At 46.4% G+C, this 24,297-nt stretch overlaps 1 protein-coding gene across 2 annotated transcripts in view; it reads left to right on the top strand.

Annotated features, from left to right (window-relative positions):
* Positions 1-24,297, top strand: part of CCDC85C (coiled-coil domain containing 85C) — a 472,165-nt gene that overhangs the window by 261,866 nt on the left and 186,002 nt on the right. Inside the window, exon 3 of one of the 2 annotated variants that reach the window (XM_069637426.1) lies at positions 640-678. The exons of the other annotated variant lie outside the window; for it this stretch is intronic. Coding sequence (XP_069493527.1) covers positions 640-678 — 39 coding nt within the window. The remainder of the gene's footprint in view (positions 1-639; positions 679-24,297) is intronic. 2 annotated transcript variants of the gene reach the window in all.

Genomic DNA, 24,297 nt, shown 5'->3' with positions numbered 1-24,297 from the left:
CCACAAATGTCGCCCAAACAAGTAATGGAAAGAGCCAGGGACTTGACCCTTGCGTTCCCTACACAGCTCTGCTTGACGCTGACGCCGACGGAAGCTGACAAACAAACTGGCGCCTGTTGAGGGAGTGGGGAAGTACGAGTGGATGTACTTCAAAATTTCAAATCCAATCGCCCACCCTGCGTGATAAAATGACAATCTCATCCATGTTTTTCTGTAAGAACATTTCATATGATAAACTGTTGTTTTATCGAAATGAATTGCTAAGTGGTCGTTTACTTTGTATTTTCCTTTTCCACGTGGGCTGGTGGGTAAAACTATAAATATTGTGGGGTAGGCTTGTAGAAGGGTAGGAAAGGGTGGGCTCAGCTGCGAGGGTGGGTAGAAGGGTTCTGGGACCCCCAACCCCATGAAGACCAAAATGTCCACGAGGACAGCACATTACCACTCCATTTCTTTTGCTCTAAAAGGGTAGAGCCCAGTTAATATTTGGCTAGCTATTCCACAGAAAACAGCATGAAGCTCAAAGTGTTCCAAGCTCGCACCCATGACTTTTTGTAACATTGCAATCCATCATGGCTGCTTTTGTGATGTTTTTCTGTGCTATGTGTAAAACGCATGACCTTTTCTGTTTCCTTCTAGCTGGCTGGCCGCAACAGTTTGCCACGAAATTACCCCCAGGTAGATAAATGTAATCTGCTTGTTCCTATTTAACCTTTCATGCCTTGTATCTTGAAGGTGCTTTCTTTAAAGACTGGTGTTGGCGTTTTGGTGATTTCCAGTGCTGTTCATTTCCATGAAAAGATGGGCAATTTCCATGTATTTCAAGCAAGGAGTCAAAAAGCTTCTTGAATCCCCTAATCCAATGTGTTCGTACAGTCTAGACCTGTACAAAATGGACGACATTTGTATTTAAAGTAAATATATAAACAGAACAAACAGGCGACCAAAAGAAGAGTGTTGGCTCTTCCGGGCATTCATTGAATTTGAGCTTTAGTCACACAATGTATTGAGGAACATTCTGGCTGCGAGTCTGATGCGTTTCGTTCGTAGCCATTGCCACCCTCTGAAGTCTTTATCGACATGGATACTGTGTTTTGATAGGTTGGAAGGTGAATATGCTGAGCGGTAGATCATATACAATTGGCTGGAGAATAGTGCAGCACATCATGCTCCAACCCTATTGGTCTGACAGGAGCTCTTGTATAATACAAGCAGGATTCCGTTTTCCTCCCGTTCCAAACAAGCGAACAGTAACAAAACTGCTTTCTCAAAACAAAGATATGACAAAGAATCAAAATACAGAGGAAAAAACACTGAAATGAAAAAAAAGTTATCGAAAAAACAACAAAAGTGTTTCTGCTATCAAATTTCACTGAGATTGGAAAGGCTAATGCCGCAATAGTGCCACAATGGAAAACAAAAAAAAAACGTTAAAAAAAGAAAGCTTGCCCTCAGGGAGATTGTGGTGGGGGAGTTTATACCCCCCACCCGACCCCCAAAACAGAGGGGTCACAGCAAACCCAATCAACTTAACAAAAATCAATCAATATTTTTTTTACATTTGGTTTTGCATTTATTGGGTTTTTTCAGTAATTATTCCAGAGATTGGAAACATACCAGCACATACTTAACAGAAAAGGCCCTCCCTCTGCATGCATGAAGGCCAATATTCACTTATCAATAAGGGGCGCGCCGGCCTGGCCAATCCCAGCATGCTTGGCCTGTTAGAGGCCTGGCTGGCAGGCTTTTATACTATCTCAACAGAGACCAGTGCAATGCACAGTCAACTGCCTTATCGGAGGCAAGCAATCTCAGTGCCTTAGTGTGCCGTGTGGGTGGGTGACCATGGGGGCATCATGTAGCCCCGGCACCAGAGCTCAAATCAAAACTTTCTCACATTTCTAGCACTGGCGCTGCAACATACAACTGTGCCTGTTAGGCTAGTTCTCCACCCCTAAATATTCTATCTCCAGCGTTTTGCGTTTACTCTTCTTCCTTAAGTTAAAGAACATTTTCAAAATCTGCTGTAGGAGGCCCCCGGGGGTACCCTGTCCCCAAGTGACCCTAGTGAGAGCGTCCTTCTCGACTATTAGGCTACTTCTGTCTCTCTGAACCCAGAACTCAGTGATCAAATGAGTAGGGATGGTCCGGAGCAGTGTTTCACTGCTTTATCTTTTTTACTGTAACAGCTCCACTTGTTTTTGCAACCATTTTCACCATTCCGGAAACTGTTCTTTATGAAGTTAAAGCACATTTCTCCACTTTACCTCCAGATAGCAGTTACAGCTAAACTGAAATCTATTTCAACTCAATTGGCTGTCAACCAGCATGACTGCACCCAGGTGGCTCCCTCCCTCCCTCCCTTCCTACTCGTCCTCCGCCAGAGTCACAGTTCCACAGCTTTTTTTGGTTCACTTCTGTCACTGCCAGAACTGGAATATTCCAGAAAGCCTAACGCCAGAATCTAGCCCATGGGCCTTGGATGTTGGCTCGGCAGTCCCCAGTATCTCTTGCTTCTGGGGTTCTCGGCACAGCTGAGGACGCGCAAGTATCGGAACACATTTCTATTCACATTGGAGCAGCAGCAACCTTCCTCTAAAGCTTCCAGCTGGTTGCAATTCATTGCCTTAGCAACGGACAAGGCCCTTAACCTAGATCCGAACACAAGGCTCTCGCTCGATGAAGTAAAATTGAGCTCGGGCACGTCCTTCAGAAGCCGCGTAGACTCTGGAGAAGTATTTGGCTCTTGTAGACTCTGATAATGGAAATTGTGCATGTTTTAGTCTCCTCGCCGGTGAGGTGGATTTTCACCGCCCCAGCAGGTGCATTGCTCATATCCTTGAAGTCCTACTGGTCAGTAGCGGTACTCTTCTGGACTGTCTGTGGGTGTATCTCTGTCTTCAGATTTCATGGTGTGCAGTATGTGGTTGGTGAAATTGTGGTCTCTATACATACTTGGATTAAACCAATTAATGCAAAGCATGATACTAACCCGGGATTTGATGTGAAATGTAACGTTGCATACGTGTTGCAGTTTAGGCATGTTGACAAGTGCAGTGCAAACACAAGCATCTTTTCAGTTACTAGTGTTAAAGTGGATTGCCAACAGCATGTGCTTTTTAGTATGTTTCTTTAGGACGTCCCGTAAAAATAGACCAGAAAAATTGTGACTTAAACAAAAAATATATAGAGAATAAATAAATTCAGTGGGAGGTGGGCCCGTTGGTACCACAGTTGAGTGTGTGGTATGGCAGGTGGGCCCCAGAAACAAGTAGTTGTGAGAAGGAGAAAAGTGGAAAGCGTGGTGGTTATTGGGGTATTGTCCACAATGGAAGGAATGGGACAAAAATCATATACTTTTATTTTCCAAATTCCTTAAAAGATGAGATACATTTCATATTCTGAACAGCCCAAATTGACCAATGCAGTTTCAGATAAAAACAGTTAACCTGACAAACACCATAGCCTTCTTGATTCATGGGTTTCCCCAAGTGGCAAACAAGAAGTTATGAATTTTACATGGGACTTCAACAGCATATAAAACATAGTTTGTCACTCTGGCTAATATTTTAACCATGAAATATTCAGGACCAGACTGCAGATATCAAGTCGTGAAAAAATAAAACGGGCTTCAAATATGTTTTTGAGTCTGTTTATATTCACATGCTTTGCACAGGCTACCATGTAGTGGCTGGCCCGGAGTAGTATGCATTATTTAGTTCCAAAGTTAGAAGGGGCGTCGACAGAGGCATTCTTTCTACACTATCCCTACCCTGCCTGTCCGTTGTTGGTAACCATGATCCCTGACATGTTGAAATCCTCATTCTTTTTTCCACCTTCGGTTGGTGTCAGCCCGCAACATATTTTTGTGCCGATCATCTTTTAAATGGTCTTAGCGCCTTCGAAAATTCTTTCAATGCCACAAACCAATGCTGATGGTTGACCTCCACAACGGAGATATCCATTCTTGAATGGTGACTGACGCAACCCATCGGTGCCAACTGCTGAAAGCTGCAGCCCACCAACTTGCTTATAGAGGGGAAGAGTAGGGAGTGGGCGGCCGGTATTGTCCCTACTGCCTTGAGAAAGCCATTAGACCCCCTCCCACTTAAATTCACAATCTATTCCCAGTTCGACCCATTCGCATGGAGGATACGCCATTACAGTTCAGCCCTAAGTGCAACACTAAGGTCATTGGAAGGACATACATACAGTGTAATGAGTAACCTCTATGAGACCAGGCACTGTTTGGCATGCAAGCGTTTCAGACCTGCCATGTTATGCCCCGTGCCTCCCGGCAATCTGTAAGACATGAGAAGAAACCTTGTTTCAGGTAGTTTCCCTAAAGTCTGGTAACAGGTTGGTTCTTTTTAACAAAGGGATACGTGTCTCCATATACAGATCAACACCCGACAAAGGGAAAACCTTGGGTTTTGAATTTTAAATTTTCACTTGTGTTCTTATCTATTTGGATAACCGCAGTGACATTTACCACAGTGTAGTGGCGGCCATAATTGCAAAACTCATAATCCATAGGGCACACATCTACCCCCATCTAGACACCTGGCCTTTCAAGAGATGATGCTGGCTGAAATGTCTTCCAGTCTTTACAGTGGACTGCATCGTGTGCTTGGCCTCGACTGCTGTTGGGAGACATTTTCAATGGATCCCTGTCCACTTCTCCAGCATGTTGGAGTGAACCTGGATTTGGAGTAACCCGTGCATTCGCTCTTTCTGAGGAAGCTCCAGACCATGGTGCACATGCTTTCACTTTAATGAGGGGAACTGTGTCAAAAAGTAGTTCCTAGTTGCTCAGCACTCGCATGGCCTCCAGCCTTTCATGAATGTCCCAAGCTCAACTCCAGATGTGGGCTGTTAAAATGTCAGAGATTTGAGTTTTTCAAAGTTTTTATTCTGTTCAGAAGCAGTTTTCTGTGGGTCACTCGTGTCTTCCTTTTATTGTGTTTGAACACTCTGGGCTTTTTAGATCAGCTGTAGTTTAGGTCAAACTGTGATGAATAGCAGGAAATTGTCCCCCCCCACCCCATACCCCTTTGAGGCTAGGGAGGTGAGCCCACTACAGAATACCCTCCGTAGGGGTAGAGGCAAGTGGGACCTCACTGGAGAGACACCCACTGTGCGGACAAGGACTCCCGTTCCTGTGACAAACTCCATAAAGAGTCTTCCAATTTGACCTCTTTAACTATATCCCACAAGGACTTGTACAAAGTAATAAATATGTGTTATTATAAAGCAGAAACTGAGACGAAGATGATGAAAAACGAATACAAAGAGCTTGCGAGAGAAAGCCAGAGAGATGAAGGTACGCCTGGGATGGTGCACAGCTAGGTCACTTTGGCAAGGGGAGGAGACTGGGAACTCCGAGAAGCTCGCAAGTTACTAACCGGCTGCTAATAACACGGCTGAACTGTTCAAAATCTGCAGGCAGCTAGCCAACCCATCTGCAGTCTGTTCCTCCCCTCTTCCTTCCCAAGACCTCTGCAATGCACTGGCCACACACTTTGCCACCAACACTCAGGACATCCTGAACACCCTTGTTACTCACCCACCCAACCCATCCCACTCCCCCTTGCCTCACTTGATCACTCCCCCTCCTCCCTCCTCCTCCTCCCTTACCCCTGTCACAAGTGAAGAAGTCAGCAAAACAGAAAGGTGATGGCTAGAAGGTTTTGAATTAATCATAACCACGGGCAAAGCTCTGGGCAACCCTCCAGACCATCGTTTTTCAGCCTGCCAAGCCATTACAGAAGGGGAAAAACCATATGCAAATCAGGCTTGGTCCTACCCCAAAAGGGGCAGTCCAGCCCGAACTGCTAGGTCACATCCCTTCTGCACGAGACCACAAGCATCCCCAGACATGTTTCAGCCTTTTTGGGCGTCATCAGTGAGGAGTAGCTTGGGTCTCTAGGCCCGGCAGACTCGGGACCCACGTCTGGGCATACCCGTCCCACTCGGGGTGACTTTAGCAAAACAGAAAGGTGATGGCTAGAAGGTTTTGAATTAATCATAACCACGGGCAAAGCTCTGGGCAACCCTCCAGACCATCGTTTTTCAGCCTGCCAAGCCATTACAGAAGGGGAAAAACCATATGCAAATCAGGCTTGGTCCTACCCCAAAAGGGGCAGTCCAGCCCGAACTGCTAGGTCACATCCCTTCTGCACGAGACCACAAGCATCCCCAGACATGTTTCAGCCTTTTTGGGCGTCATCAGTGAGGAGTAGCTTGGGTCTCTAGGCCCGGCAGACTCGGGACCCACGTCTGGGCATACCCGTCCCACTCGGGGTGACTTTAGCAAAACAGAAAGGTGATGGCTAGAAGGTTTTGAATTAATCATAACCACGGGCAAAGCTCTGGGCAACCCTCCAGACCATCGTTTTTCAGCCTGCCAAGCCATTACAGAAGGGGAAAAACCATATGCAAATCAGGCTTGGTCCTACCCCAAAAGGGGCAGTCCAGCCCGAACTGCTAGGTCACATCCCTTCTGCACGAGACCACAAGCATCCCCAGACATGTTTCAGCCTTTTTGGGCGTCATCAGTGAGGAGTAGCTTGGGTCTCTAGGCCCGGCAGACTCGGGACCCACGTCTGGGCATACCCGTCCCACTCGGGGTGACTTTAGCAAAACAGAAAGGTGATGGCTAGAAGGTTTTGAATTAATCATAACCACGGGCAAAGCTCTGGGCAACCCTCCAGACCATCGTTTTTCAGCCTGCCAAGCCATTACAGAAGGGGAAAAACCATATGCAAATCAGGCTTGGTCCTACCCCAAAAGGGGCAGTCCAGCCCGAACTGCTAGGTCACATCCCTTCTGCACGAGACCACAAGCATCCCCAGACATGTTTCAGCCTTTTTGGGCGTCATCAGTGAGGAGTAGCTTGGGTCTCTAGGCCCGGCAGACTCGGGACCCACGTCTGGGCATACCCGTCCCACTCGGGGTGACTTTAGCAAAACAGAAAGGTGATGGCTAGAAGGTTTTGAATTAATCATAACCACGGGCAAAGCTCTGGGCAACCCTCCAGACCATCGTTTTTCAGCCTGCCAAGCCATTACAGAAGGGGAAAAACCATATGCAAATCAGGCTTGGTCCTACCCCAAAAGGGGCAGTCCAGCCCGAACTGCTAGGTCACATCCCTTCTGCACGAGACCACAAGCATCCCCAGACATGTTTCAGCCTTTTTGGGCGTCATCAGTGAGGAGTAGCTTGGGTCTCTAGGCCCGGCAGACTCGGGACCCACGTCTGGGCATACCCGTCCCACTCGGGGTGACTTTAGCAAAACAGAAAGGTGATGGCTAGAAGGTTTTGAATTAATCATAACCACGGGCAAAGCTCTGGGCAACCCTCCAGACCATCGTTTTTCAGCCTGCCAAGCCATTACAGAAGGGGAAAAACCATATGCAAATCAGGCTTGGTCCTACCCCAAAAGGGGCAGTCCAGCCCGAACTGCTAGGTCACATCCCTTCTGCACGAGACCACAAGCATCCCCAGACATGTTTCAGCCTTTTTGGGCGTCATCAGTGAGGAGTAGCTTGGGTCTCTAGGCCCGGCAGACTCGGGACCCACGTCTGGGCATACCCGTCCCACTCGGGGTGACTTTAGCAAAACAGAAAGGTGATGGCTAGAAGGTTTTGAATTAATCATAACCACGGGCAAAGCTCTGGGCAACCCTCCAGACCATCGTTTTTCAGCCTGCCAAGCCATTACAGAAGGGGAAAAACCATATGCAAATCAGGCTTGGTCCTACCCCAAAAGGGGCAGTCCAGCCCGAACTGCTAGGTCACATCCCTTCTGCACGAGACCACAAGCATCCCCAGACATGTTTCAGCCTTTTTGGGCGTCATCAGTGAGGAGTAGCTTGGGTCTCTAGGCCCGGCAGACTCGGGACCCACGTCTGGGCATACCCGTCCCACTCGGGGTGACTTTAGCAAAACAGAAAGGTGATGGCTAGAAGGTTTTGAATTAATCATAACCACGGGCAAAGCTCTGGGCAACCCTCCAGACCATCGTTTTTCAGCCTGCCAAGCCATTACAGAAGGGGAAAAACCATATGCAAATCAGGCTTGGTCCTACCCCAAAAGGGGCAGTCCAGCCCGAACTGCTAGGTCACATCCCTTCTGCACGAGACCACAAGCATCCCCAGACATGTTTCAGCCTTTTTGGGCGTCATCAGTGAGGAGTAGCTTGGGTCTCTAGGCCCGGCAGACTCGGGACCCACGTCTGGGCATACCCGTCCCACTCGGGGTGACTTTAGCAAAACAGAAAGGTGATGGCTAGAAGGTTTTGAATTAATCATAACCACGGGCAAAGCTCTGGGCAACCCTCCAGACCATCGTTTTTCAGCCTGCCAAGCCATTACAGAAGGGGAAAAACCATATGCAAATCAGGCTTGGTCCTACCCCAAAAGGGGCAGTCCAGCCCGAACTGCTAGGTCACATCCCTTCTGCACGAGACCACAAGCATCCCCAGACATGTTTCAGCCTTTTTGGGCGTCATCAGTGAGGAGTAGCTTGGGTCTCTAGGCCCGGCAGACTCGGGACCCACGTCTGGGCATACCCGTCCCACTCGGGGTGACTTTAGCAAAACAGAAAGGTGATGGCTAGAAGGTTTTGAATTAATCATAACCACGGGCAAAGCTCTGGGCAACCCTCCAGACCATCGTTTTTCAGCCTGCCAAGCCATTACAGAAGGGGAAAAACCATATGCAAATCAGGCTTGGTCCTACCCCAAAAGGGGCAGTCCAGCCCGAACTGCTAGGTCACATCCCTTCTGCACGAGACCACAAGCATCCCCAGACATGTTTCAGCCTTTTTGGGCGTCATCAGTGAGGAGTAGCTTGGGTCTCTAGGCCCGGCAGACTCGGGACCCACGTCTGGGCATACCCGTCCCACTCGGGGTGACTTTAGCAAAACAGAAAGGTGATGGCTAGAAGGTTTTGAATTAATCATAACCACGGGCAAAGCTCTGGGCAACCCTCCAGACCATCGTTTTTCAGCCTGCCAAGCCATTACAGAAGGGGAAAAACCATATGCAAATCAGGCTTGGTCCTACCCCAAAAGGGGCAGTCCAGCCCGAACTGCTAGGTCACATCCCTTCTGCACGAGACCACAAGCATCCCCAGACATGTTTCAGCCTTTTTGGGCGTCATCAGTGAGGAGTAGCTTGGGTCTCTAGGCCCGGCAGACTCGGGACCCACGTCTGGGCATACCCGTCCCACTCGGGGTGACTTTAGCAAAACAGAAAGGTGATGGCTAGAAGGTTTTGAATTAATCATAACCACGGGCAAGAAGTCACCAGAGTTGTCTGCTCTATGGAGGCTTCTTCCAAACAGGTGCCCCTCTGCTCGTCCAGAACTTTCAAGGACAACATTGGCTCTCTTGCCCCCGCACTCACTGATTTCTGCAACCACTCTTTTGCCACTGGCTCTTCCCCTCCTCCCTCAAGCACTCCCTTGTGCACCCACTACTGAAAAAGCCGTCAGCAGGCCCCTGCCTGTCCATCCAACTACCGCCCCTGCCTGTCCACCCAACTACCGCCCTATTTCAATCACCCCTTTGCTCGTGAAACTGCTGGAGAAGCTCCTTGCCCCAACTCACCTCTCACACTGAACTTGTCGGTGGCCTCCGCGATCATCAATCTGGATTCCTGAGCATCCAGAGGCATGAAAACTGCTCTTCTGAAAACCTGTGAAGAACTGCTTGCATCCCTGGACTCCAACTCCCCAGCTGTCCTCATTCCACTTGATCTCTCTTATGCCTTTTGACACTGTCAATCATTCCATCCTCCTACAAACGCTCCATGATACCCTTGGTATCTCGGAACGGGCTCTGGAATGGCTGACCTCCTGCCTAACTAACCGCTCTTCCCATGTTTTCCTGGACACATTTTCCTCTCCTACTTCTTTCTCCTTCTGTGGTGTCCCGCAAGGATCAATCCTCTCCCCTTGGCTCTTTAACATCTACCTTGCTAAGCTGGCATGTCTCATCTCCTTCTTCTCTGCCAAATTCCAGTGTTATGCAGACAACACCCAACTCTTTTTCAGACTTCCTGCTCACTCACTCGCACCTTCCTTCATCCCTGACTGTCTGTCTGCCATCCAGGCTTGGTGCTCTGCCAATGATCTTTGCTTAAATGCCAGGAAAACTGAGATCCTTGCGATTGGGACCTTTACTCCCTCCTTCCTCCCTTCTTTCTGGCCTCCCACCTTGGTCTCTACCCCTGCTCCTTCCTCTGAAGACAGAGTCATCTTTGACAACTCTCTCTACTTCCTCCCTCACACGCAGGACATTGCCAAGAAGTCCAACTCTCCCCTCTCAAAGTAACTTCCTTTTCTCACCTTCCCCCGGAAGCTCAATGTTTCCCGAGCCCTGGTTCTCTCTAGGCTTGACTATTGTAACAGCCTCCTCCTCAATCTACCTTCTTACACTCTGAGACCCCTTCAACTAATCCAGAATAGAGCAGCAAGACATATCCTTGGCCTTAAGCCCAGAGACTGCATCTCTCCTGCCCTAAAAAGCATTCACTGGCTCCCGGTTGCTGCACGGATCAAATTCAAATCCCTCTGCATCATCTACAAGGCTGTCTGGGGCCGGGGACCACATGATTAGCAGCTCTCTCTCTTACCAAATACTCTCCTTCTAGACCTCTACGCTCCTCTAGCACTAACTCTGTGTGTGAAGCGTTTCGCTAAACGGAGAGCAGGAGGCCGCTTGCTTTCCTCAGCTGGATCCCTCCTCTGGAACAGCCTCCCTCCGCGTCTGGAGCAGGACCTTCTGAAGTTCCAAAAACACCTCAAGAGACTCCTCTTTTCCTCCTCCTTCACTTCTTCCTTCCTCTGCTAATCCCACAGTTACTGGGATTGGTGTCTTGGACCCATCCTTATGCATCCTCAGGGCCTCTAACCATTAACACCCAATCTCCCCAGCATATGTCTTCCTCAGCACTTGCCTCGGCACGCCCTCCACAGTGGAGATTCGCACTTTCCACCCAATGTGGCACCTGGCTGCATAGCACTTACCATACCATGCACTTCATCTGTGGCTCACCTCGATCACGGACACCACAGCACCTATCCCACTGCCCTTTCTTCCTGCACTTACACGTTCTGAAAACGCACATGGCATAGTAGGTTTGGCCGTCCCTTCACCTCTGTATTTCTTGTATTTAATTGTACTACTATCCCATGTCCCCTCCCTGCCACCCTGTGGGTGCTTTGAAACTGAATTTATTTCCTGTATAAGTGCCTAGCAAGCAAACAATAATTCAAATAAATAAGCCAGAGATGAGGTGGTGGACGTGTGGCGTTCCGGTCAACTGGAGGGAGAGAGGGAACAGTGCGTGGTGGCATGGTCTCAGCGAGCCAGTGGTAGACCAGAGATCCCAGCAGTCACGCTGGGACAGCTTTGTGGCTGAAACTGCACAACAAACTGGTATCCGATAAAGCCATCCCAAAGGAAGATCGGAGAACGAGAGGTCAGAAGAGGAAAAGGTCTCAGGCGAATGAAAGAGAAAAGCCAAGCCGAACTGGAAAGGAAACCCAGTGACGTTATCCTGAGAGAATTCGGTAACTGGGTAAACTGGAGACCCAGGGAGGGAGGATTTATACTCGTCCCAGTCAATATAATGAGACTTTACCAGTGAGAGAAGTGAATGAGAATCATAAGAATATTAATATTCATCCAAGTGAAGACAACCAGAAAATAGCCTGGAGAATAAGATGAGAAAAAGAAGATAATCGGAGTATTCATGCTCATCACAGTCGAGATAACGAGAACAATATAGCAAAGACAAGAAAAGTAAAGGGGAATCATTAGTGTCCCTGCTCGTCTCAGTAAAGACATTGAGAATATAATCCAGAGAGACAAAGAATGGGAGGATAATCATTATAAGAGTATTCATGCTCTTTGCAGTTAAAGTAAGGAAAGCATCACCATTCAACGAAAGGAATATGATATGATATGATATGATATGATATGGCATTTGTAACGCGCCTATACACAAGTGTTTCAAGGCGCGACGAGGCAGGGAGGGGGGAACAAGGGGAAGACAGACAACGATCCTACTAGGCCAGGTGTCATTCAGACAGCGCAAGTGCAGGGGCACGGGGAAGGGAAAAAGTGCAAGGGGAAGGGAAGGGGGAAGTGCAGTACAAAGTAAGTAGAATTAAAATAAATAAATAAATAGGGCCAGCTGGTGGCAAGTGCAAGGTAAGTGCAGACAAGTGCTGGGAAGGGGGGGCTGTACGGATACAGAGACAGTCCCACAGTGCAGGGGTTGCCAGGGAGGCGGTGCAAGTGGAGAGTGGCTGGGCCCAGGACCGAGGTCGGTGAGGGTGGCCCAGTTGCAGATTCAGTGCAGTTTCAGTGAAGAATTTAGCAGGGGAGAGGTAGAGAGAAAGCAGAAGCAAAGAGGAAGGTTGTGAGGTGCTTCCGGAACCGGAGATGGTTCTCCTCAAGTGTGAGAGATGGTCCTGAGAGCATGGATAAAGAAAAGTATATCTTAAAGGATATATGGATCATTATCCTACAGTGGCCAGAAGCTGTGAATCTAATAAAAGAAAGAAACCTTGATAGAGACTCGCAGAAAAGTTGGATAACCCTATCCTGGGGAAAGGAAAGCATACATATTGAAAATGGAGTTACTGAAGAAAGTAATCAACAGATAAGAGACATTGACAATAGAAAAGATATATCGGTACCAAACAAAGGAAGGCACATGTTGAGAAGAACAAAGAGTAATGAAGTGCTAAAAGAACTGCCTGCGCTAATTAAAAAAGTCACAAAGAACTTTTTGATGATTAGTTATTCAATATAACTTTGCAAGGAGCAAGAACCCAGGAGAAGGGAGTCTCCTGTCCTTGGTTAGGATAGTGGTAGGGTCAGTTAAAGTTAGTTTGGGATAAGTGTGCAGATTCTTTTAATACATTCACTGATTGGCAAGCACCTTAGTTTGTTAGGTAGGGAATACCCCATAGAAGGGAAAGATGGGCGTTAACTTTTTTCTTTAATAAATACAAATTAAGAAATGTCTATCGAGTCTGTGTTCTTCTCTTGAGCCGCCACACAGCAGTCTATTTGTGTACCCCTTGAATGGTGCACACTGCATGTGTTATGGTACAGATTCACATTTTCGGAAGAGACCTGCTAGACTGCACCCCTAGTCCTTTGATTGCATCACTCACTGCCAAATCTTAAAGTAGGAACAATCGGAAGATTCCAGGGTATAAGTAAAATGCCTAGGAGAATTAATGCACTGTGTCCTCTGGGCTGTTGTGCCATACGTTAAATGGATCCACCTGGTGGCTCTCTGCACCATCCTTATATGGTGTCTCAGGTTGTATCTGATTATCAATTGAATTGAAAACTAATTTTGCCTGTAGGCTCATGAAATCACCAATGTATTGGTGTTGGACTGAGATCTCAAGATGGCCGACAGTTGACATTTCTGAGACTTGCCTTTTCGGAAGAGTGACCACCTCATGCAGTCGCTTTGCTTTCCATCCGACTTCACTGTCCTGGCATGCATTCAAAGTCTGGACCCCACTTTGGTTGCAGGCCCTCTCTGACCAGTGATTTCAACCTCTTCCTTTGAAAACTATTGGCATTCTATAAAAAAAGAAAAGTGGTGACCCTGTGCATTGAACAAAATGCGAGAGATCCTGTCTTCCCATTAGATTTCTCGCTGGAGAGCCACATAATTCATTTCACCCTTCTTCCCTAGTCTCACCTGGCTCCAATGCTTGTTCTTTTGGGTAGAAAAATATTCTAATGACGCTTCTGCAACCATGTTCACATATGTGCTATTGCTGGAGTTTTTTGTAACCAACCTTTTGAAAGGGGTGTAGTGTCCTGCACCAAAATGGTGGCAGTAAATTCAAGAGCCTTGAAAAGTCCCCATAAGAGGATAATTATTAGTTGGTAAACAACTAGTCCATTTGTTTAAACTTCTCTAGCGAACTGCAGATAGTATGTGATAATTAAAACTTCCCTTATTGAATCTAGCTGAAAATGAGGGTGTAATCGGTTTAACTTCTCAAGAAACACACGGGCCCTCCCATCGCTTATATTTAAAAGTAAAAAGCTCTTCCTTTCTCATACAGTGTATGAAAAATACAATGTAACCAATGTCGCTCCCATTTCGTTGGGCAACACAAATATGCATATTATGAATGAAAGCCAAAAGTTTAAAGGTTGCCCAAAAATGTCTTGGAAAGGTTCCCCATACTGTCTCCTAGTTTTTATCCCACTCACATCCCAGCTAATGTTCTCAAAATAACAATAAGCGTGTTTTTTTTTCAGTTTGGGCTATTAAGTGACATGAGCCGAAACAGTTGCATTGGAGTACAGGTAGGAGTGAAAGGACATGTGAACTGGGACACCCAACTTGTTGGCGGTGTTTGATTATATAGGCACCAATTGACTGCCCATGGCCAGGCTAATCCATTTGGCCATTCTAACCACTACCAACCCTTATATGCCCAAAACACACTTTCCTCGAATCTCTGAGCTCTCTATATCAAGCAGTGCATCAAACGTTGGCATGCCAGTGTTTTTTCTAAGCAGTGGGCTGAGAGGTAATGGCTTAACTGCACATGTAAATGGCTACTGGTAGAATACAAATGTCTTAACCAAGTGTGCCTAGGGCCACTTGATTTAGATCTATTTCATGCACTGAAGTCCTGTTAAAATCCAGCAACACCCAAGCCAACAGTTCTGGCTTTAGGCATTTTCCAGGTTTTGACATCATAGGCCCAGGCAATCACTCCATTTTCAGCTGTTGCAATCTTATGGCTAGTTAGTACCATTTTTTTTATTTCGGTGCCTAGCAAATGCATATCCCTTACCTCAACAAAAGCCCCAAACCATTGGTTTTGCCAATGCTTGCTCAACCTGCACCCATTCCATACTGAATGCCTAAGGCGGCACTAAAAAGAAAGAGTTAAAAAAAAGAGATTTTTTTTTTTTGTTATGGGATTAATTTCAGGGATCTTGTATCACAATTTGTGAGAACTGTAATTAATACCAAACATAATGTCTGTCTTTCTTTAAGAAGAGCTCTGTTAAAAACAGCAGTGGTGCGGTATATTAAGACTCACTGCCCGAGTTAAAACGAATGCAACAAAAATCTTTTGTTTGCTGCTGGTCTGCAGAAATGTGGTTGTTGGGTATTTGTGGTGCAACCCTTCAAAGTTTGCCATGTGTCTTGACCTGCGTGCATGTTTCCTTCGGACTCTTTTCACGCTTCCCAGCCCACCTCTGCAATATGCAATATTGCACTCTTCTGTGTCTGCTAGCTTGGCAGTAATAACACCCACCCCCTACCCACCACGCCCTCCCCCACACTTCACAGTTCATCCCAGTAGTATTTTGGAACCGGTTTCTAATGTTATTGCCTTCAGATTGGCAGGTGCTGGTGGCGGGCACCTTCAGTTTAGCTGGCATTTTAATAAGTAATGCAGTAGGGTGTTTCTAGTTGGATCTGTGTTGCCAAGTTCATAAGGCACCCAGTGGCATACATCTTGCCTAGTTGAAATGCCAGAGGACAGGCTAGGAGCCCATTGGGCAATAGTGAGCTTCTTGGGGTTGGGGGCAAAATGTCTGTACAGGAAATGGTTTCAGTGGCTCTCGGCCCAAACATCTAGTAGGTTTTCGGCTGCAAATTCATGAGCAGGGCATCTGCCCGCTGACCGTGCTGTACGGTGCCCTCAAGATACAGTTATCCTGAGGGTATCTGACCGAGCTGTATGGTGCCCTCAAGCTACCGGTATCCTGAGGGCATCTGACCGAGATATACAGTGCCCTCAAGATACCAGTATACTGAGGGAATCTGACCGAGATGTACAGTGCCCTCAAGATACCGGTATCCTGTAAAGAAATGCAGGTTTTGCTTGCAGGTCTGCATTTTCACATGGTTAATCCTAAACAGCCTGCCTGATGTCAAACTAGAAAAGAGTAAAGCATGTTCCTTAGAGGGTAATAATCCATTCAGTGAACATCCGTTTATTTCAGTGGCAGTTGGCAAATGTGTGGCACAGGTTCAGCCCCAGTTAGGAAGCACTACACTACCAGTGAACGCGGGGGCAGGTGATGGTGACACTTGTGCACATATGGGGTGCAGGCCTTTTTATAATTGCTAGACAGGAAGGAGGCGCCGCTGCCATTGTCCGCAACTTGCCCTCAGTTACTATCCGTTTTTTCCCCAGAACTCCAAAGCGACTGGACGTAAATGCAAATAAACCCAAGATGCCGTGGAAGCTTCGGCTGCAGGACTCCTTGGAGCGCCAATGAGACTGACACGGCTGAGCCCTGCTTCCCGTTCCGGGCAAGGGGGATATGGCAAATGCCAGGCTTGACGAGCTCTGCGAAAGCAAAATGCCCAGGAGAAAAGAAGCCGAGCAACAACAAAATGGCCACCCAGCTCATGGGGGCGAAGCGCAGTGGCGCGAGCTGACAACACGGACACTTCACTGTAACTGGCCTATGAGAAGAGAACCTGGGAATGTTACTGGACTTCTTTTTACACAAATAAAGACCCGCTTTCTATTTACCAATATATATTTTTGTACCAAGTAGAATGTCTTTGTAGATGTATATTATATTATGCTTTGTAAATGCAAGAAATCCTTCACAGGGACTGGTTTTATGACTTATTAATTGTGTTCTTCCAGCTAATTAAAATGCGAACAAAATGGATCCACAGAGGGTGTTCCATGCACCAGTGCTTGCAGAAGGTGTCCTATTAGAAGAATTTGTGGTTACATGTCATTTCATTGAATCCCAAAATAAATTACAACGAATACAAAACAACTAACACCAATAACAAATTCCTTTATTCGTTGTTTTGGGAGGGAGGGAGGGGGGGGGGTTAGGGGGCACGTCCCCCTTTTTTTCCTAATACTTCCTACCACCCCCAAAACCACTATTCCCACTCCCAACCCCATTTTTTGTTTTTTCCCAAATTCGCTGTTTTCGTTGTTTTGTATTCGTTGCAATTGCATTAGTTATTTTGGGGTTCCATATAATCACTGCATACCGAATCCGTATGTGTTTTATGATGACTAGACACCCGTTTTACTCGTCCTGTCCAAGAGATGCTTATTTTGCTGGACCTCTGCAGTGAATGATGTCCAGCGACAAAGCATGTACTGTCCTTTCAGAAGGTAGCCTGTGGGCGCGAGACTGCATTCTTGACTTCTGCTGGCATCAACGTGTTCCAAATGCGCGTATACCTCCAACCTCCCCGCGCTTTATGCAGTCCACCTAAATTAAAGTTTTTTGGGTATTTGGAGCAAAGAGACAGACTTTAGTTTCAATGTTTCCACGTCCGTTGGTCAGCCTGTAATGGAAGGGCGCTGATGCTTAGGATTCCGCTATATCTGGCACATTACTATGTTTTACTGATGCATTTGGATTTGGGTACAGAATTCAGAGACTTGATCTGTGCAATGTAGTTCAAGTGACTAAATTAAATGCGGAATCCCATGGTAACATGTTCTCATCCAAACTGCTACATGTCTCCAGAATACGTGTAACCACTCTAAATCGTTGAATCCTCCTTCACCCCATTTCCGTTGTATACAAAGGACGCGCTGATTAAAAAGTGGACAATCCTTTCACATTTTTAAACAGCTGAATTGGGCAGAAACTTAATGTTGATCTAGAGTACACCCCTTATGGACAGAGGTGATTGGGTTGGTTTGGATGTGAAGAGGTCATTAGCTGGCAGAAAGAGGAGCTCGCCCTAGCACCGTGCCAGATCGCACGGAACCAGCTTCTCAGACCTCCAGGCCTCTTCCTCTAGGAACCTGAAGGGGGATATTTTTCATAAGGGAGTCAGGCATTGCGCCCCTTACTTGTATGGACAAACTACTGTAGATGATGAACAGAGTCAAAACGAGCCGTGTTTCTTCATCTTCCATTGATGGATTTAGGGAGAAGGACTTGCTTGGCCGAAGGATCTATAACATTTCTACATTAATATATCTCGAAAGAGGCTGTTTCTCTCAGTCTGATTTTAACTTGCTCTCGGGCCCACTTGTGTAGTGACTTTTCAACCCACTGCACGGATGTAACCACTTGTGGTCCTCTTCAGCCAGTTGAGGACCACTCCCTCCCCACCACTCGAAGCCTCCGCTTGGGCTGATGCGAAGATCGGGCTATATGCACCAGCACGCCACCGCGTGGACTCTGCATCCCAGCACGCCCCATCTGCCAAATAATCGCAGCATGGTTGCCATGTCGAATAGCTCGTAGAGTGGGGCCATTCCCTAGTCCCGGGTATTGCTGTCCACGCGTGGTGCGTGGTAGCTAGCAGAACCCACACTTCAGTGTGCTGGTTTACGCCTGAAAAGCCATTGCCGCAAACTGATTCTGGAAGTTAAGCTTTCTAATTTCAGTTCACAGTCGGACATTGACTTTGCCGTCGGCCACCCATTATTTGAACTGCACTCATTCCTACTGTGTTTTAAAGACATATTGATGTGGTTGCAGTGGTTATTAATGCTTTATTTGCCTGTGATTACACTATTGCCTTCTGTATGTTGAAAATAGAAAAATCCGTATTCTCTCCATTTTACCTTTGATTTTCCCTATCCATTAAAATTGATTATTTTTTGTCCAATGTATCTTTGCTCCTCATTATAGTCCTCATTATTAAGATGAGGCCTTGGGAAATAAAATGAGGAAGAAAGAACTTTTACTGATTTGAGGTGAATGTTTTTCAAACTTTGGGGAACTGCAGAAAGACTTCTGTAAAAGGCTACTTTGCGATCTCTTTTCACCGTGCATTGCAATGAGTCTGGCATGTACATGTTGACCAGCGTAATTAACCACATGTCTAGGGCACGCATGCCACGTTATCCAGATGAAGCTCCCTGTGAGGCGCCTAGTGGCTCTGATTTCCACAGTTCGGCCATTGGCATATATGCCCACACAAAGGAAAAAAAGAGAGTCAAAAGCTACCCCTGTTGAGGGACGCTTTAAAGCTAGGTCCGGAATGCAGCAAAATCTAGGTTTAACAAATACTAGCCACAAAAAAGGTCACAAAATAAGGATGATGAATCCAAAAAAACAGGCTTTAATTAATATTGGACAGACATCTAAAAAATGTAGGCCTATAACTCAACATGAGGCCTTAAAAACATAAACCAAAAGGAAAAGGTACGACGACACAATTAGCTACACATTGTTGTGAGGGTTAGTAGCTGGATTATTTGTGCAATTTCATGTACTACCCATTAATAGTTGTAAGCAATTGTTGTCAACACAATAAACAATGGGTGTTTCTGGTTCGGAATGCAAGTAGCCAACAGATGATGCTGTAGTAGGGCCAGTTGTCTGAAGGGACCGAACTGTCATCAGGTCAAAGTTGGTGGAAGACAGGTAATGTGAGGAGCCTGTGGAGAGGGATGATATGATGTGTGTCAGGGAGGGGTGGCCAAGGAAGTTACTTGTATTTAAATGCTGCAGGTCCGGGACCTACCTTAGTGGTGTCGTCTCATGAATTAAATTGAATGGACAAACACTGTTCTTGGTACTGGTGAAATTGATGGTTGATCCTGCTGTACACACACTACACACACCCGATGGAGCGAAATCGGGGAATTACAGAGGACCCAGTGCAGAAGAGGCCTGACCCCAGGTGGCAGTAACATGAAAATCAAGCTCAGAGCTATATGGTGAATGGTGGTGAGGTCGCCTGCCATGTGGGTGGGGCTCTAGGCAGGGTGGAGAGAAGGCAAGAGTACAGAGCCCCCATCTCCTGTTGCTGGTGGGAGTTCATGTGAGCCCAGGAATGTAATAGCAATGACATGTGGGAGAGGGCGAGCTAGACAGGGAATGTTTTGTTTTTTGTCGCTTAAGCAGCTTTGCCCACTGTTGGATCACATCACATGTTTAAAATCGGGAGTGTGACTTTAAGCTGAGCGAGGCAAAGGGATGTAATGCTTGTCTGAGGTTTGCAGCAAATATACGCAACATGAAATGCAAATTATTTGTAAATGTCTGAAGAGAAAGTGTCAGTAGACTGCTTTTTCCTAGATGCTTCTGGGTCTACCGCTAAGCTCTCCCTGTTCATTCCCTACTCAGAAAGGGCCATGTTCACATTGAGCAAAAGCTTAGCTCGCCTCATTTACTGCTTTTGCAAATTATCTGTGCTTAGTGGCTCGTGTAAGGAATAGACGAGCATGCTACATCACCCTTGTGCCATGTTCGACCCAAAAGGTTTGGTCACACCTGCCTAATGTGAGCGTTGGCCAAGTGTTGGTGTAAAGCAACACACATTGGAGTGAAGCACCACGTCAGTGCGCATTTCTTAAATTTTTATTTTATTTTACGTTCTCATAAAGCGCCTCTATGTCCAAAGGCAGCAGAGCGGTGAACACATTAGAAATGAGCACAACAACACAAAATAACAAACACAGACAATACAAATCCAATACAATGGGAATCTAGTTCTAGGGCCGGGCCGCAGAGTAGGCAAAACTCTGGACTCCCGCTCTAGCTCACCTGAATCTGGACAGGACCAAACAATTGGAATTTCCTGATCACAAGAGACCGTCTGGTTGGTATAAGGGGAACTTATTTCTCCTATTGCGATCTCTGTATACCATAGACCCAACAATGAATTTAATTCTGGTCGCTACTGGCAACTAATGTAGCAATCAATGTGCCAGTGAAACAAGTTCCTGCCTCTCAAATCTGAGTAACGTGCGTGCTGCTATGTTTTCCCTTCTTTACAGACAATACGCTAGGTAGCTCGGATTCCAGAGGTAAACGCTAATGCCATAGTCTAAGTGCAATACCAGTACTGGCACACTAGGGATAAGATTACAAACCCGCCCAGTGGACATCCTTTTCGAACTTAAGATTTAATGTGCAATACTCCACGCCTACCACTAGATGTCGGCCTATGCAAATCATGTGAATCTAAGCAGATACAAGCCTCAGAAATACAATTACGGTAAGTAATGTATGCCAAATACGGTTTCGCATAGTGAAGAAACTATTTTCTACTACTGCGACTGAAATTTGTGTAAACAAAGACATTCCTGCATCATCGGGACATCCAATTTGTTTGTTCTGTTGTGGGCGACTTTGGGCTGGGACCCAATTGTTTGGGCCAAATACTCTTTGATCACGTCTCAATGGTAGCTCAAACAATAGAAAATCCTATTTTTTGGGGGTTTCATAAAAAGCATATTGCACATCCAAGAATCTCAATGTACATCAACCCTTTTGCCAAACTGAGATCAGATTGGTTTGGAAATAGGTTTAATTGGGCATCTGCTGCGTGTTTAGAACCAGGATTTCCAGGTTATGCAACATGCGAGTTGAGGAAGCCACATAGATATTAAACTGAAGGGGCAAAGGGTCTTGGTGAAAAAGCTCCTGTGCCCCCCCTCCTACACTCCCATTTCCAGCACACACGCCCCATAAAAATAGCCAGTTGTGAATGGACATTTTTTATCCATTGAAAGTGACTGGAGCAAAGGTAAGGAGAACTGCAACCAGTATTAAATGGAAAGACCATCTGGTTTGCATCAGAGAAGGGGGCATGGGATTCAACTTGGGGGGGGGGGGGGGGGGGGGAGAATCACCGAAAGCTGGAGGAAAGGCAGAGGAAAAGCATGCAATATCGGAGGCTGCATGTTCTCCCTGTAAAAAAAGGGTTGTGATGCCTTTGAAAATAGAAGGCTTTGACAACACTTAGAAAGACCTATAGCTTGCCAACAATGCATTTATTATATTTGTTCAAGCAGGAGTGCAAAGATCCAAGATCAGGGGTCTGCAACATGCAGCTCTCCTGATGTTTTGGACTGCGACTTCCACGATCCATCACCATTGCTTAGGCTGGCTGGGGCTAATGAGAGATGTAGTCTAAAGCATCTGTAGAACCAAAGGTTGCAGACCCCTGTCCAAGATGGCAGAAGATGGAACTTGGGAGTTGGCTTCAAAGAGACAGAAGTGACATGGGCAACAAGGCTCCCTCTGCATTGTAGGCCTTGAAATGGACTCCCAAAAGGGAAGTGTACTGATGTTTCCACGCCTTATCCCACCACCAGTCAAACTTGGTCACGGTTGAAACTGTAAAATGGATTTGGAGGCAGAATAGTATTTAACCCTCCCAAATTGTCTCAAGTAACATCATTTCTAGGATACTATGCAAACCCTTTAGTGAAACCCCAAGCAATGCTTCCTGCTGCTGTACAAGTGACACTTGTTAATGTCATAAGTAGAGGGACAGAAAATGCCAGAATTACTTGATCCTATTGTGCACTCGCGTGCAATGTCTTCATGTACATGCCTTTATCCATTTAATATACTCCTCCTGTGTGCCTGAGACCCTCCGCACCAGTAACACATCTGGTACCTCTAACGAACCATCAGCACAGGTGTGCTTTCCTTTCAGGGTTGTTACAGGGCTAAATGGAAAATGCTGTCTTATATCATTTATATATTCGAACCGCGATCGAACACAAGAGTTTCCCTGCGGATCATTATGGCAAGGCCGAGGTTGGTGTCGGCCTATTGGCTAGTGCTTGATTTAATGCAGGTGAGTGCGGTTGCTTTTCTTTGATTGCACTACTTTTGCCGGAAACTGTTATTGCTCCTGCAAAAGATTGTTTTATCTTAACTGCACTTTTAGTAGCGAGATATATTTGAAGGTGAGATTTCCCAAATCTTGCCCAGAAGGGAATTCCAAAGACCGGCCACCTTTGCCAGATGCATTTGGTTTTCAACTCTGCACGAGTTTAAAAGAAACGTTTATTTGCACTTGCACTTGCACTTAGATATGTGCTGTCGCTGGGTTCGCAGGGATCACAGGTGACACTACAATCTGTCATTGTAGAGCATCAGCTTCACAGAAGCAAAGGTATTGCCATGTGCAGTGCTACAAGCGAATCCTTTTACAAGGTGGTTTGTGAGGAGGCCGCGGGGAGATGACGGTGTGGAGACGCGTGCCAGACAGTACATGCCTATGTATCGTCACCACACGTCCATCTGGCGATCATGATGCTGCTGTCAGTACCTGTGAAGAAAATCAGGATGGGATGTGCTGCGTGAGGCTTCTTCCTGAAGGCTCTGCACTTTTGTCCTCCCCTCCCCCAGACTCACGTTCCACATACGCTCCTTTCTAGCACCCCCATTGTATAAGTAGGTGTTGTGTACACAGGTGTTGTAGTCACGTACGTATTTGCATGTAACATGGTTTTCTGAGTCTGCTATGTTGTGCCTGCATGTGTTCTGCCATACTGAAATGCTAAAGTGCATTTTAATGGCAGCTTCAGGGACGGAAAGGTGGCAGAGGACTGCTGGTCCAGGTGGAAGCTACAACAGGAGGCAGAGAGCAAATGTGCCGATAGTTTCTAATCCAAAGTATAATTTAGGGCATGGTGAAGTTGTGCTGGGTTTGGAAGGGGCTCCTGACAACCGGGTGTTGCGGAAGACCATTCACTGCTTAACCTATCAAGGTGGGAAATTTGGAAAGGGCCTGGTTTTGAAGTGCGGTCAGTGTCATAGAACAGAAAGGCTCAAATTAGACACTGAATATACCTGATGGTAGAAAAACACAAGCATACTTGAGTTTAAATAATGTGTCTTGCATGACTCTAGCACACAGCAATCCGAATTGCAAATGGTTCGAATGGAAGAGAAATAAATTAATAGGCAATGTATTGAATCAAGATACACTTTAATATTCTGCCATCTGCATGGTGGAGGTTAGGAAATGTAGACGCTGCCTTGCCTGCATATCTGCTACTGGTTGTCACATCCCTGAATTTAGTTAGTATCCTCTCACTAAGTTGAAATACTACAGTTACTTTTGACTGATACCAGGGAAGGGTTCCTAATCCCATAATCCCTTGTGCGCTGCCCTTTCTCCTTAAGGCAGTCTAAGGAGATGGTCTGCTCAAGTGAGGTGGGCTGTGTACGAAGAACATTACAGTCACAATAGGAATCTTCCCACACAGTGGTATGTGTTTTGCACCTGCATTTCAACAAGGATCCAGCAGTGTTTAGCTAGAGAGACGGGGGTTAAGCAGGCACATTGTTTCATTGGGCTGCTGTTGATGATTAGATCCCAGTGCGGTACGGGTAAAAGGAGCCCTGCTCCGTGACATCAGGATACTGTTAATCTGAGCACAAGACAAAAGGATGCATCTGCTTTTTTTCTCCATAGTATTGTAATTATTCAATACAATCTTGTCTGCGGAAAGAGCTTAGCCCCCTTAGGCACCTGACTGAAAAAAGATATGGAATACTGTGGATTGTGAAAAAAACG

This window comes from Ambystoma mexicanum, chromosome 14, assembly GCF_040938575.1.
Source record: "Ambystoma mexicanum isolate Mex_15411 chromosome 14, UKY_AmexF1_1, whole genome shotgun sequence".
NCBI classification, from domain to species: domain Eukaryota; kingdom Metazoa; phylum Chordata; class Amphibia; order Caudata; family Ambystomatidae; genus Ambystoma; species Ambystoma mexicanum.
The sequence above is the reverse complement of the archived record's forward strand: the minus strand, read 5'-3'. Positions and strand labels throughout refer to the sequence as shown.